The following is a 15,108-nucleotide window of genomic DNA, read 5'->3' as shown; positions in this document are numbered from 1 at the left end:
TGGGAGTCTTTTAGTGGGACCTTTGGCTTTAGGGCTTATCTGGGTAATCCAGGGTGATTTCATTTCAAGCTCCTTAATTACATCTGCAAATATCCTTTTCCCAAATGAAATTCTTATTCAGGGATTCTGGGGGTCAGCAAGCGGACATGTCTTTTGAAGGGTCACATTTCAACCTCCTATAGTGATTGCCAATATGTCCCATCAGCTTGCTATGCCCAGAATAGTGCAATGCTCAAAGGAACGTATCATAAACGCTGTCACGTGATGTGTGATAATGGAATGGAGCACAGTATGGCACACAGAACAATGTTACCTTGCTTTTTTTTTTTTTTTTGGCTGAGCAATTTTATTTCTTATATGCTCTCCTCAACATTTTTCTTTAGACAGGGATGAGATTTGGGAACTTATTATGGGCAAGTAGAGATTTTCTTTCTAGTTTTTAAAATTCTGTGTGAGTGGGTTCTCTGTCAGTAGGGGCAGCATTTTCAATTTGTTGCTTTTTTCTATTCTAGCCTTAAAAGAACATATAGGAAATGCTCCTTAATTAATTTGCTGATAAATGAATTTGAGTTCCTTGAAAAATAAAATTTTCCACAATTCTTGAAACATTGCTTTGTTTCATTCCCCAAAGCATTTAGCACTATCAGAAGACATATATAGTATAAAAACACATAGGAAAAAAAATAAATGAGGAAATGAAGTGAAGGGAAAATAAGGATTGGAAAAGTGAAGTAATAGAAGGATGGGGGTAGAACATACTCATGCCTTAAATTCCTTGATGTTATTAGCTGTGGGCCATAAATTTGTTTCTGAACATCATAGCAACCAAATGGAGGCAGGGCAGGAGACGGATAACCAATATTTACAACACACACAATGTAAACAACAAACAAACAAACAAACAAAAAGTATTGCAGAGGCTGCTTTGTGTACAGTTCATAATTGCTCTGTAACACCCCTGATGATAAGATTGGGGAGTGCCCTAAGAACTTTTCTAGAACATCCCTCCCTGTAGGCTGCCAGCCTCAAAACCAAGTCAAGCAAAGTCTCACAGAAGGTCAGGATGTTCAAAGTATTTGTGAAGATGGCACGGCCTCCAGGGGCATTGTTTTCTGCAACAAAACTACTGATAAAGCCTGTGTGCCCAACCTTAACCCTAGTGGACCAAGGGAGGATCTGTCTGCATGTGCCAGCAACTGAGCAGGTGCAGGATTTACAGCCTCCTGAGAAACTAGGGAGTCAGGTAAAGGCTGGAAAAGAAATAGCTGTGGGCAGAGCCATAGTTTCATTTGTGGGTTTCTTTGTTTTTTTTTCAGATAACGTTGACTGAGACCCAAAGTTTTATACCTCAGAACACAGCCCTAGTAATTTGAACTGGGAAAAATTCAATATAGTGTTAACAAATGTTTCACATGGCCATTAAAAGTTTTTTTTTCCCCCCAACAAAATCCCATAAAACATTTAATTTTGAATCATATAACTTCCAGGTGAATTACAGAAGATGTAATAGTTGCAGGCAGACAGTTCTCCTGGGTAAATAATTATGCTTACTGCTTAATACAGGTTTTTGGATATAAACCAATTAAATGTTGGAGTAAGTAATTTGAAATCATTGGTCTTGAACTCTTCACTGTGATTGCCATGGTTTGAATGTCTATGTCCCTTCCAAAATTCCTGTAGAAACTTAATCCCTACTGTGCCAGCATCAAGAAGGACTAGTGCCCTTATTAAAGGAATCAAGGGATCTAGTTTAGTCCCCTTTGGCCATTCCACCTTCTGCCATGTAAGAACATAGCAAGAAGGCTATGCTCTTAAACACAGAAAGCTCGTGCCTTGATCTTGGACTTCCCAGCCCCCGGAACTATGAGAAATAAATTTTTGTTCTTTACAAATTACCCAGTCTATGGCATTTTATTACAGCAGCACAAATGGACTAAGACAGCGAAGATGATTCTGTAGTCACTGAGGCTACGCAGCATTTGACAATACAATTTCATCCTCAGTGTAGCAGTGAGCAGAGTCTGTGTCCGGACTGCAGGCCCAGGCTCAGCAAAGTCTAGGTTTGAATTCCAGCTCTGGAATTTGCAGCCCTGTAACCTCAGGCTGCTTTTCTTCACTGATCTATCTGTCTTCCTAATCCTTAAATGGATTAAGTCCTACTCTTATTAAAGGGTCATTTTGAGGAGAAAGTGAAGTATGTACTTAGTGTGCTTAGGGTCACTTCTGATGCTTAACCATGACTGTTTTCCTGTTCCCCATGGCGGGAGGTGGGGAGGCAGATCCATCTTTTTGCAAAGCAGTATCGAGTCATCAAGATTCAATATAAAAAATTGAATATTTTCTGTTTATTTTTCTTCTAGGAGTTTATCCTAAGTAAATAATCAAGGATAGGTGAAATGATTTAGCCACAGGATCTTTATGTTTACCATATGGAAAAATTAGAAACAATCCAATTGTTCAGAAATAAGTATTTATTGAATATATTATTCATTGGATATGAGCCATATAAAATGCTGTTGTAAAATAATATCTAAAAACAAGGGAACATGTTTAAAATATGTTGTTATTAAGTGAATAAGAACAAGCCACCAAATAGCATGTATTGCATGTAGCTTGAGATTTATAAAGAGTTCACATAAAAATAATTCACTATCAGTCTCAAGTGGTTTCTCACAGAGCTTTTGTCTGTGTGAAAACCAGTGCAACTCTGGTCAAAGATAAATGACCCTGGTTGAACCTCAAGCTCATGAAAAATACTGTTCTTAGAAATACAACCTTAGAAATTATTAAAGGAACTCTTTTTTTTTTTTTTTTTTTTGAGACAGAGTCTCACTCTGTTGCCCGAGCTAGAGTGAGTGCCGTGGCGTCAGCCTAGCTCACAGCAACCTCAGACTCCTGGGCTCAAGCAATCCTCCTGCCTCAGCCTCTTGAGTAGCTGGGTCTACAGGCATGTGCCACCATGCCCGGCTAAAATTTTCTATATATATTTTTTTAGTTGTCCCTATAATTTCTTTCTATTTTTAGTAGAGATGGGGTCTTGCTCTTGCTCAGGCTGGTCTTGAACTCCTGAGCTGAAACAATCCACCTGCCTCGACCTCCCAGAGTGGTAGGATTACAGGTGTGAGCCACCGCACCTGGCCAAAGGAACTCTTGAGTATGCTGGTCAGCCTAAAATTGGGAGGTGGAAGGAAATGATGCTTTTTGAAAATGTGATCAACAATACTGCCAAATCATTCATTCATTCATGCATGCAGATATTTATTAAGCCTCCATGCACCTGAGTACTGTTCTAGGTTCTAGACAAGCTTCCTGCTCACTACTTTTTAGCAAAAAATGGAGACAGTAGGAAGAGAGCTGGTAAAGAAATCAGTGGGTGTCTAAGATAAAGTAGAGGTAATGTTACAATTCACCTCTACCTGGGTGTTGTCACAGAAGCCTGTCTCAGGGGGTGACATTTAAGCTGGTTGGAATTTCATAAAGGAATTGTCCCTGCAGTGATCCGAAGCAGAATACTATGGGCAGAGGGAGCACCCAATGTTCAGGCCCTAACAAAACCTGCCAGAGAAACTTATGAACATATTAGTCAGGGTTCTCCAGAGAGAAAGAACCAAGCTGATGTATAATACGTATATAGAGAGATTTATTTTAAGGAATTGGTTTATATGATTCTAGGAGCTGACAAGTCTGAAATCTGCAGGGAAGGCTGGCAGGCTGGCAAAAAAGGGAAGAGTTGATGTTGCAGTTGGAGTCTGAAGGCCCTCTGGAGGCAGAATTTCTTCTTCCATGGGGGATCTCAGTCTTTACTCTTAAGACTATCTGATTGAATGAGGCCTACCCACACTGTACTGTGGAGGGCAATCGCCTTTACTTAAAGTCTATTGATTTATGCCTTTGGACTCTAGGACAAGGTATAAGAAATGTCTATTGATTTACACATTAATCATTTCTACAATATATCTTCACAGCAACATCTAGCCTGGTGTTTGACCAAACATCTGGGCACCATGGCAATGTTGGAGCAACATTGTCACCCTCCATGCTCATCTCTGTTTTTCTAGTGATGATCTAACTATCCAGGCCCAGCTCCCATAGGCCTGGTCCTCATCTTTGATGTGAGGACCCCGTGGTGTAGGAGCTGTCTCAGGCTGACTCTCTCTGTGGGGTTTCCACATGACTCTCAGGTCTGAGGGCTCACAGGCTCTCAATATACGCAGCGTGAGCAGCATCTTTGAGACTGAGAGCAATTCCAGGTGTCAATCTATGAACTTCAAGGGGAAGTTTGCTCGCTGGACTACTGCAAAGGCAATACAAGTACAGTCTCCTCCTTTTTAGGGACTCCATGTGGCAAGACACATTGGAATGAGGCAGTTTCTGGAGGAACTGGGAAGTAGGGGATTTCAGAGCCACTGAGGGAACAGAGCATGTAATACGAATCTGATCAAATAGATCCAAGGCCATTGGCTGGGGTCACTGGAGTCACTATAGGTTAAAAAGGTCAACACATAGGTGGAGACAGGTCTGTCCATCTTCCCACAGAGCAGTGGTGACCTGGCCATAGCTCCTGCCATCTTCCTCCCTCTGTCTGCTGAGGTCCAAACATAGGATCAACAAGGCTCAGTCTGGAATGCTAGAGAGGCAGACAGGGTGGTGGACCAGACAGAGGACATTCAATGACTGACCTCAGTCTAAGCCCACTTAGATCTAGGTAGCCTCAGGACAAGGGGCAGTGCCACACTGTCCAGTGTCGGGCAGAAGTTAATGACAAAGATGTATTTGTCATTTTTCCTTGTGCTTGAGTTTCTCCTGGGGAGCCTGCAGGGATCAGAGGCAGTGGAGAATTTTTAGGGCTTCTTAGCCATAAAACCACTGTCTTAGTCCATTCTCTGCTGCTATAACAGAATACATAGACTGAGCAACTTAGAAAGAGCAGTTTATTTGGCTCACAGTTCTGAAGGCTGAGAAGTCTACGAGCATGGTGCCAGCATGTGGTGAGGGTCATACCATGGTGGAAGGGCAAACAAGCATGAGAGACAGAGAAAGAAATGGGGCCAAACTTGCCCTTTTATCAGGAGCCCAGTCTTGAGATAACTAACCCACCACCACGATAACTGCATTAATCCACTCCCCCTTAAAGGTCCCACCTCTCAACATTGTTACAATGGCAATTAAATTTCAATATGAGTTTTGGTAGGGACATTCAAACCATAGCAACCACTTAATAGAATTCCATTTCCTACAATATTTTCATTGTTCCATTGTTTCATTGTTTTATGTTTTATGTTTTATTCTCATACAAAACAAAGATAACATATTACAAGTTGAACTAGCCTTGTAGCATATTAAATTTTAAATAAGTGACATAAAAAATGACTTAACAAAACATCACCTGATAATTATAAATCCTTGAGCCATATTCTGCAAGTATAGCATATACTTGTCTGGATTTTTGAGGAAACTCTATTTCTTTAAGCCACTGATGACTTCGAAGTCCTGTAAAAGGTAAGATCAACTCTGATTAAAAAGTTTATCTGGAAACGTTTATAAAATATTTTACATGTATTAATAAGAATTTTTCTAAGCATAGAGGATATATGAGCTCTTAAAAAGACTATCAGATCCTTGGCTGACATCATAGAAAATGGTGGAATAAGGCACTCAAGGAATCAGTCCTACATAGAAACCACCATAAGCTGGCAAAGACTGACAGAATCAACTTGTTTGGAACTCTAGAAACTAATCCAACACCTACAGCAATCAGAGAACTGAAGAAAGGGTGGCCAGTTTTTGGTAAGAGAGCATTGTGGCATTTTCATTTACCTTCCTACTGCCTTCCATTTCCCAGCACGGTGGAGGCAACTTTAGGGACAGCAGTTAACATTCCTGTCAGCTAATACAGACCTTGTTCTTAAAATACTGTGGTCATGAATTTTGACCCATCCCATGATTCCCTGAGTGGCTGGCACAGAAGCTGACTTTTGTTTTATTTCACCCTTTGGACTGGCATGGCTTTCTGGCAATATCTGTTGAAAGAGTTAAAAAACATAGATTGCCCACACCCACCTGGGGCAAGGAACAGTGGATGAGGGACGTGGCAGACAAACCCAAGAGCCCAGGAAGGAGGCACTCTCTTATAGGAAAAAGTTCAGAAAGACTGCTGCATATACCAGAGAAGAGAGAGTGCAATGTGCATGTCCAGGACTGGGCGCATGGTCAGAAAATGTTCTTCAAGAGGACACTGGGCTTGCACCTCTGATGAGTCTGTGAGTTTTATGTAAACAGGAGGAAAAGACTAAGGCAGAGGGGGTAGGTGGCCTGGCTTAGCCTTGAAGGAATGTCTCAGTTTAGAGCCAAGCTGCAGATTGAGAGAGTAATCTCTCTCTCTCTCTCTTCTCCCCCTTCCCTCATCTTTTTCTTTCTCCAGGAATTCAAGGAAATATCTCTCAAATCATTGGACCACCATTAAGATAATGGAATGGTGAACACATGTGACAAGAAATACAGTTTGCAAAAATAGTTTGAAAAAGTTACTAAACAAATAACAAAGCAGCAAGTGCTGCTGAAGGGAAAATCTGATTTCCGGGTTTACCACATTATAATATGCAAATGCCCAATTTACAACACAAATTACAAGACATACAACGAAATAGCAAAGTATGGCCCATTCAAAAGGAAAAAGAAAAAAAGAAAAGAAAAGAAAACAGCCCTGAGGAAGTTCAGACATTGGACTTACTAAACAAAATCCTTAAATTAACTGTTTTACATATGATCAAAAACTAAAGGAAATCATGGAGAAAGAGCTAAAAGAACCCAGCAAAATGATGTATGAATAAAATGAGAACATTAATTAAGACAGATTATGAAAGAAACTAAATATAAATTCTATCACTGAAAAAAAATAACTAAAATAAAAAATTCGCTAGAGGGGCTCAACAGCAGATTTGAGCAGGCAGAAGAAAAAGATCAGTGAACTGGAAGACAGAACTATAACAATTGAGACTGAGGAACAGAAAAAAAGAAAAAAAGAAAGAAAGAAAAGTGAACATAGTCTAAAAGACCTGTGGGTCACCATCAAGTGGATCTACATATACATGTGGCAGTCCCAAAAAGAAGAGATAGAGAGAAAAGAGTGGAAAGAATATTTGAAGAAATAATGTCTGAAAATTTCCCAAATTTGATAAAAAGCATGAATCTACACATCCAAGATGCTCAACAAACTTCAAGTAGGACAAACTTAAAAAGATCCACACTGAAATCCATTATAATCAAACTGTCAAAAGACAAAGACACAGAAAGAATCTTGAAAGCAACAAGAGAGAAATGCCTTGTCATGTACAAGGAATCCTCTATACGATTATCACTTGATTTCTCATCAGAAAAAATGGAGGCCAGAAGACAATGGGATGACATATTTAAAGTGCTGGGGGAAAAAATTCTATATCCAGTAAAACTATTCTTCCAAATAAAGGAAAAATTAAGACATGCCAAGATAAACAAAAGCTGAAGGCTTCTGTAGACCAGCCCTACAGGAAATGCCAAAGAGAATTCTTCAGGCTGAAGTGAAAGGACATTAGAGAGTAACTCAATGCCATATGAAGAATCAAGATACCCCAAAAGGTATCTATATAGGTAAATATATAATAAAAGCCAGTAGTATTGTGGTTTTGGTTTGTAACTATATTTTTTATTTCCTACATAATTTAAAAGACAAACATATAAAGTATAATTATAAATCTATATTAATGAGTACACAATGTGTAAAGATGTAATTTTTGACAACATAATGAGGGACAGAACTGTATAGGAGCAGACTGCATGCTATTGAAGCTAATTTGGTATCAATTCAAACTATATAAATTTAGGATGTTAGTTGTAATTCCCATGCTACCTGCTAAGAAAATACCTTAAAAATATATACAAAATGAAATAAAAGAAAACTAAAAAACAGTACACTACAACAAATCAAGCAAACATAAAAGAAGGCAGTAATGGAGGAAATGAGAAACAAAAAAAAGTATAAGACACAGATTAAAAAAACAGAAAAATAGCAGAAGTAAACTCTTCCTTAACAGTAATTTATTTAAATGTGAATGGATTAAACTCTTCAATCAAAAGGCAGATAATATAATGATTTAAAAACACGATCCAAGTATATGCTGCTTATAGATTCACTTTAGAGCCAAAATTGAGAACATCACTGAAAGGAATTAAGAAGACCTAATTAAATGGAAAGACAACCCATGCTCATGGATTGGAAGACTTACTATTGTCGAGATGGCAATACTACCCAAAGCTATCTATAGATTGAAAGAAATACCTATTTAAAAAATACCTATCTCAACAGTGTGATACTGGCATAATGACAGACATATAGACCAATGGGATAGAAGATTCAGAAATAAATTCATACATCTATGGTCATTTAAGCTTTGGCAAGAGTGCCAAGAGACTATTCAAAGATTCCTATGTGGAAAGAATAATCTTTTCAACAAATGGTGCTGGGACAACTAGATATCCACATACCAAAAAAAAAAAAAGCAAAAAAAAAAGCAAGAAAGAAAGAAGAAAGAAAGGAGAGAAAGGAAGAAAGGAAAGGAAAGGAAGGAAAAAATCGAACCCTTACCTTTCATTATACACAAAAATAAACTCAAAATGGTTCAATGACCTAAATATAAGAGCTAAAACCACAAAACTCTTAGAATAAAACAGTATAAACCTTCATGACCTAGGATTTGGCCATGGATTCTTTGATATGACACCATCAAAATTAAATTATACTTTTATATATATTAAAGGACATTATAAAGAAGGTACAAAGATAACCTATAGACTAAAAGAAAATATTTTCAAGTCTTATATCTGAGAAGGATCTAGTATCTAGAGTTCATAAGGAACTGTTACAACTCAACAACAAAAGGACAAATAGCCTAGTGAAGAAATGAGCAAAAGACTTGAATAGATATTTCTCTAAGGAACATATACAAATGGTCAATAAACACATAAAAAGATGCTTGATATCATTAGTCATCAGAGAAATAAAAACTACAATGAAGCACAACTTTAAAACCACCAGGATGGCTGTAATGGAGGAAAAAAAAAGAAAAACAACAAATGTTAGCAGAGGTGTGGAGAAATTGGACTCCTCATATGCTGCTCACGGGAATGTAAAATGGTGCAGCCACTGTGGAAAACAGTCTTGTGACTTCTCCCTAGAGATTCCACTACTAGGTATATACTCGAAAGAATTGAAAACAGATGTTCAAACAAACTTATGTACACATGTTCATAGTAGCCTTATTCACAATAACCAAAAGGTGGAAACACTTCAAATGTCCATCAATGGATAAATAGAAATACAAAATGTGGTATATACGTACAATGCAATATTATTTAGCTACAAAAAGGAATGAAGAACTGGCACATGCTACAAAATGAATGAACCTTGAAAACATTATGCTAAGTAAAAGAGGTCAGAAGAGAAAGGTCACATGTTGCATGATTCCATTTATATGACATATTCAGTAAGTAAACCCACAGAGATAGAATGCAGATTGTTCGTTGCCATGGTCTTGGGAGAGGGGAAACGGAGAGCAACTGCTTGATGGATATGGGGTTTCCTTTGGAGGTGATAAAAATATTTACGAACTATATAGAGGCAGTGATTGCACAACATTGTGAGTGCACTAAATGCCACTGAAAGGTTCACCTGAAATGGTTAGTTTTACATTATGTGAATTTCACTTCAATAGAGAAAGAAAATCAGAGTCATTTAATACCACTGAAATAATTCACATATCAGTGGTGTCTAAAATGGATCGGGCACATTTGTTGCAAGCTTAAACTTGGGAAATGCAAAGAAGCAGTGGCACCCACTGTAAAGATATATATGTGTGTGTGTGTCTTAAAAGATGTCAAAGGAATATGGGGTGTAATTTACAGAATGAGACAGATCCTGAACACAAATATTAACAGTTCCACTGCCCATGCTGTGCACTCCTGACACAGGCACTGGAGTGGAGACTAAGAACAGGTTTGAATCATTGCACACAGGCCTGGGGTAGGTGCCAGGAGGAAGTTTCATCCACAGGGGGGTAACGAGACGTGCCAGCAGCAGCAAGGTGGGCAAGGCCAGCGGAGGGTAACAATTCCAAGGTCAACAGAGATGAAGAGAAGACAGCTGGGAAGCAGAGCAAGCCAAACAATGTGTAGTTCTCATTAGAAACCGGAGTCTTTAGAGTCTAGTCTGAAGGTGCACTAAGCTGGAATAGGCACTCCCTGCCCGTCAAGCTGCAGCTAATGGATGGAGCAGGCCTGAGCTCGGGCTGGTGCAGGGTCAGGGTAAATCAGCAGTTCAGGAACACATGCACAGTCACAAAGAAGTAGAGCCCAGAAAACTGCCATGTTATAGAACATGATTTCATGGCAATGACTGGGTTATTGCCCTGATTTTAATCGGAACGCCATGCATCACGTTGTCAATATAATAAAGAGCAATTTTCCAGTGTACCAGGGGTTTTGGGTTGTGATACTGCCCAGTCAGAAATTACTACTGCACGTTTAGCAATAATTTACTCGAGAACAGTGTGATGAGCAAGAGTCTTTGGTTTTTAAAATCTCCCAAGCTAAGTCACCCAAATTAAGAAAAGGTAAAGTGTATAATGTGTTTTCAATACATATATTAAGGGTTCTTAACTCTATAGCAACTTCTCTTTTAAACTAAAATTCTAAGGAAAAAAAGCACTTTCTAAATTTTCTATAAAGAAGCTTATATTATTTTTATAATTAGAAATAAAAGACCAAAAATTCTTTAGGAATGTGCAGGTTACTTCTAGCACTTTCTGTAGCATTTATTTATAAATATGAGTCATGCTGTTGAGATCTCTCTCACCATGCAAACATATCTTGTGGAATGGCTTTAAGGATCATCATTTAGTAAGACTTACCTACGACAAGGAAAGTCAATGCAAGCATCACACTTAGGATAATCTTCCGTGATCGAGATCCCCTGAAAAGAATAAAAACAATGATTAAAAAAAGAATTTAATAATGTCATACATAACTATTACCCTTTAATTTGGGCTTCATACTGGCCCCTACATTCCAGTCAACAAACTTGCTTGTGTTCATTCTTGCATATTCTACGTTGAATCCATGAAGTAATTTAATTTCTAATCCATTGTTTTTGAAATTGAGAGAAGATAGTTTTTCCCACGGTGTGTACATATATACATTCATATCCCTCACTCACACACACATAACTGTATGCTATCATATACCTATTTATATTCTTTAAATGCTTACAAGAAGAAAACAAAGGCAATTATACTAGAGGTCTCAAATGTAGAATGAGCTAAAAAGAAAGAAAGAGAAAAAGAGAGAGAGAAAGAGAGAGAATGAAAGAAAGAGAAAAAGAAAGAAGAGTCAGCCTCTGATTTTGTAGAAATTATATATTAAGCTAAAAACTTTGCCAATTAACAATTATCTGATAAAAATCTTTAAAGTCGTCATAACCCTACTTCTCACTTCGTGTTGAAGTATAGCACGCATACAGAAAAGGCACAAATCATTACTATACAGCCCAATGACCTTCACAGAATGAGCATATCCATGCAGCCACACCCAGACTAGAAATAGACAATCCTCAATGCTGTGGAAAAAATTGTATCCCCCCCAATTTCATATGCCGAAGCCCTGCCCTCAGTGTGACTGTATTTGGGAATAGGGTCTTTAGGAGCTAAGAAGGTTAAATGAGGTCATAAAAGTGGAGCCCTAAACTAATAGGATTTGTGTCCTTATAAAAAGAGGAAGAGAGAGCAGAGTGCTTTTCTCTGTCTGTGTCTGCACTCAGAAGAAAGGTCACATGAGGACACAGTGAGAAAGTGGCCGTCTGCAAGCCAGGAAGAGAGCCCTCACCAAAGACTGAATCAGCTGGAACCCTGATCTTGGACTTCCTGGCCTCCAAAACTGTGAGACCAAGTTTCTATTATTTAAGCCTGTGGTATTTTTTTTTACTGCAGTTCTAGCAAATGAATACACTCAGTCCATCATAGGCGCCTCTTTTGCCCCCATTAGATCTTACAACCACCACTAAAGGTAACTGCTCTCCTGAGTTCTATTCCCATCAACTTGGCTTGCCTGGTTTTGTGTAAATGGAACGATGCGTGTATGTGCTCCATCAGTCTGCCCCTGTTCTCAGCATTGCGTTTGTGAGAATTATCTGTGCTACTGCGTGTGGTTGTGGCTCATTTATTCTCATGACTGTATAGTATTCCATTGTGTGAATATACCACATGGGTATCTCTCCTAACATTGGTGGGTCTTTGGGGCCACGATAAACAATGCTGTGATAAAGAAATATTCTTATAAGCAATGCCGCTAGGAACATTCTTGCACATGGTTTCTGATGCACAAATGTATGTATTTTATTTAGCTATAGTCCCAAGAGAAGTGCTGGGTCATAGGGTGTGTGCATATTCATTTGCAGTACCTTCTGTTAAACCATTTTATAATACGAAGTGGTTGTAGTTATAACCTTTTCACTCCCAACATTTTAGAAAGCCTTAAAGGGGAAAAAAGGGCTAAAATAGTCTAATTGAGCTAAGGCAGAAGACTGTAAGCTTCTGGACTTCTGGACAAAGTATTACAAGTTGACAAACTAAAAGTTTCCACTTAAGACATAAGAAAAACTGCATTAAGATGGATCACTCATAAGTTGCAGATAGCAACTTGATGCGGCACTGGGTTATAGTTTAGGGAAAGTGAGCAGAGCTGGCCCCAGAATTTCAAGTGACTTCAGAAATTTGGCCTTTGATTTTTCACCTGTTGTTTCTGACCTAGTTTCCAGCAACTGAAAGGGACAATTTCCTGCTCTGGGTCTATAAAGAATTGCTAAGAAGGTAACCTTAAGCTTGAAAGTAATTTAATTTATATTTAGACATGTGTATTTACTTAAATTTTGCTCCTTCTTTAAAATTATGTTCAACTGTCAATAAATAACTTGTATTAATTTTTTCAAGTTAGTTGACCATGTGATGTACAAATTCACGCTTTCAGTGATCTGCCCTTGAATTACAATGTCAGTTGGGCCTTGTAAAACTGCAGCCTGAACACTGTGGGGAGACTGAGGGTGAGCCACCCAATTTCCCCAAAACAGAATCTTTGAGTAGCTTATCTCGCCTGCATAAGGCAATCATGCTTATTGGCCACTGAGGGTCATGAGACCATGCAAAGCGCAACGAAGAAGTTGCTTAACTCTTTTCTTAACTCTCTTCCCTTCAGGGAAGTGTCTTCCCTCCCACTTTAAATATTATTGGTCATGTGGGGAGTAGCAGGGGGTCCACTGTGGAAACACAGTGATTCAAATGTCAATTACGGCCCAGAAGAGCCCTCCTGGTGGGCTGAATTAAATGAAAATCACCACATTAGTATCTACCAAAGATTAATTCACTTTTTACTACAAAGCCTGGCTGTCAGGCTTTGCTTTGCAAAACTCCTTTATACCTTCACCCAGCTGGTGGGATTCTGCCTTTTGGGGGTGAGTACAATTTGTTATCTATTGTTATTTTCAAATTCTGCTCTTCTTGTACTAATAACTTTGTAGCGTTCCTTTTTTTTTAATTGACAATTTTGTTTCTGTGCAAGTACTTCATTATTACCGACAGGCTAGTTATTTCATTACTTTCAGTTCTCCTTTTCCCAGCAGGCAGCAAATAGGGGAGGTAAATAGGTCTTGGGTCTTTGGCCAACTCAAGGAGCAGGGCTCCCCCCACCATCTCCTTGCAGGTAATTTCCACATTTGTTCTCACTAGAGGAAACACGGTTATTAGCTCAAAATTTGTATCCACTAACAGAATCTAGTCAATTCTCACCCAGGGATGTAATAAATTCCACTCTGTGTCCAGAGTCCTAACCCAGCGCTAACTTCTGCATACCACCAAGACTGGGCAAGCTAGCCCATGGACAAAAAAGTGAATTAGCTATAAGGTTTCAAATTTCTGGTGCTGAGACTTATTCTTTTTTTAAAAATGGCTCCTATTTCTTAATCCGTGTGCCCAGTCCACTGACATTAATCTAAACACCGTTAACGTGGATGGGAAACGGTGTGCCATGGAAAGTGCTGTGATCAAGAGAAAACTCCAGAGGAAACCATTTGGAAGTGATTTTCTCTAAAAAGGAGGAAAGCATTTGGCATTTGTTGGGTTATTTTCCAGGCAAACAAGGCACAAGTGACAGATAAAACACACATAACCTAAGATCGTAGGCACATTATTCTGCGAGGTCACCCACCTGTTTGCGTCGGGGTTTTCGTGCTCTGACAGCAGAATATTACAGCTAGCGCTACTGCTCGCTTCTTCAGAGCAGCCTCGGAAAAACCTGGCAGCCCTTCTCGCCTTTGTTCTTCCACTCATGTTCCCCCACCAAGTCACAAACAGCCGATAGAATGAAGAATACCATTCGCTTTCTCCTTCCTATTTCATGAAAAACATGAAACTATACATCGTGGTTTTTAAACTGGTTTCCTTTTATGTCTTCTGACTTCACAGATGTTTCTCCTTCCAGGGGGAAACTGTGAGTGAGCAAATTTTGAAAGGCTTCTGAGTCTTCTGTTGCATCACGCTCTGTGACACCTCATAATACAGACGGCAGCCATGCCCCAGCCAGGTGGTGGCCATGCATCCGCCTCTCTTCTCCATATTTCAGACCCACTCAATAATACAACCCCATGTACCTCCTACTTTACTATAGCAAATCTGGATGTCTTACTGTGTTTGTTTTAGTACTGTAAAGTATATATATATACCAGAAATACAATGGCAGACCCCAAAATATTTCCCAGTCCCACTTTTCTCCTTTATTTTCCACAGATAACTAGAATCTGAAAATTCTTCAGAGTGACCTCTGAAAAAACTGGCAGCCCTTATTGGCTCCATTCCTATGTATTTTTTGATTTTTTTACTATATAAATATGTATCCATAAATAATATATTGTTTTCATGGTTAAAACATAAAAATCAATGATATGCCACTCTCAGTTTTCTTACATTATCTACCTTGAGAGATTAACTCCAGTTCACTCATTTTAACTGCTCTATGGTATTTTGTTATACATAC

At 38.8% G+C, this 15,108-nt stretch overlaps 1 protein-coding gene across 1 annotated transcript in view; it reads right to left on the bottom strand.

Moving 5' to 3' along the window:
- The window catches only part of SUN3 (Sad1 and UNC84 domain containing 3), a 35,056-nt gene extending 20,651 nt beyond the window's left edge, over positions 1–14,405 (bottom strand). The window contains exons 1-3 of the mRNA XM_069461630.1: positions 14,284–14,405; positions 10,941–11,002; positions 5,387–5,490 (exon numbers count right to left, since the gene is read on the bottom strand). Of these exons, the coding sequence (XP_069317731.1) occupies positions 5,387–5,490; positions 10,941–11,002; positions 14,284–14,405 (288 nt within the window). The remainder of the gene's footprint in view (positions 1–5,386; positions 5,491–10,940; positions 11,003–14,283) is intronic.
- Positions 14,406–15,108: the final 703 nt, after the last annotated feature.

This window comes from Eulemur rufifrons, chromosome 29, assembly GCF_041146395.1.
Source record: "Eulemur rufifrons isolate Redbay chromosome 29, OSU_ERuf_1, whole genome shotgun sequence".
NCBI lineage: Eukaryota > Metazoa > Chordata > Mammalia > Primates > Lemuridae > Eulemur > Eulemur rufifrons.
This window is presented reverse-complemented; position numbering and strand designations above follow the sequence as displayed.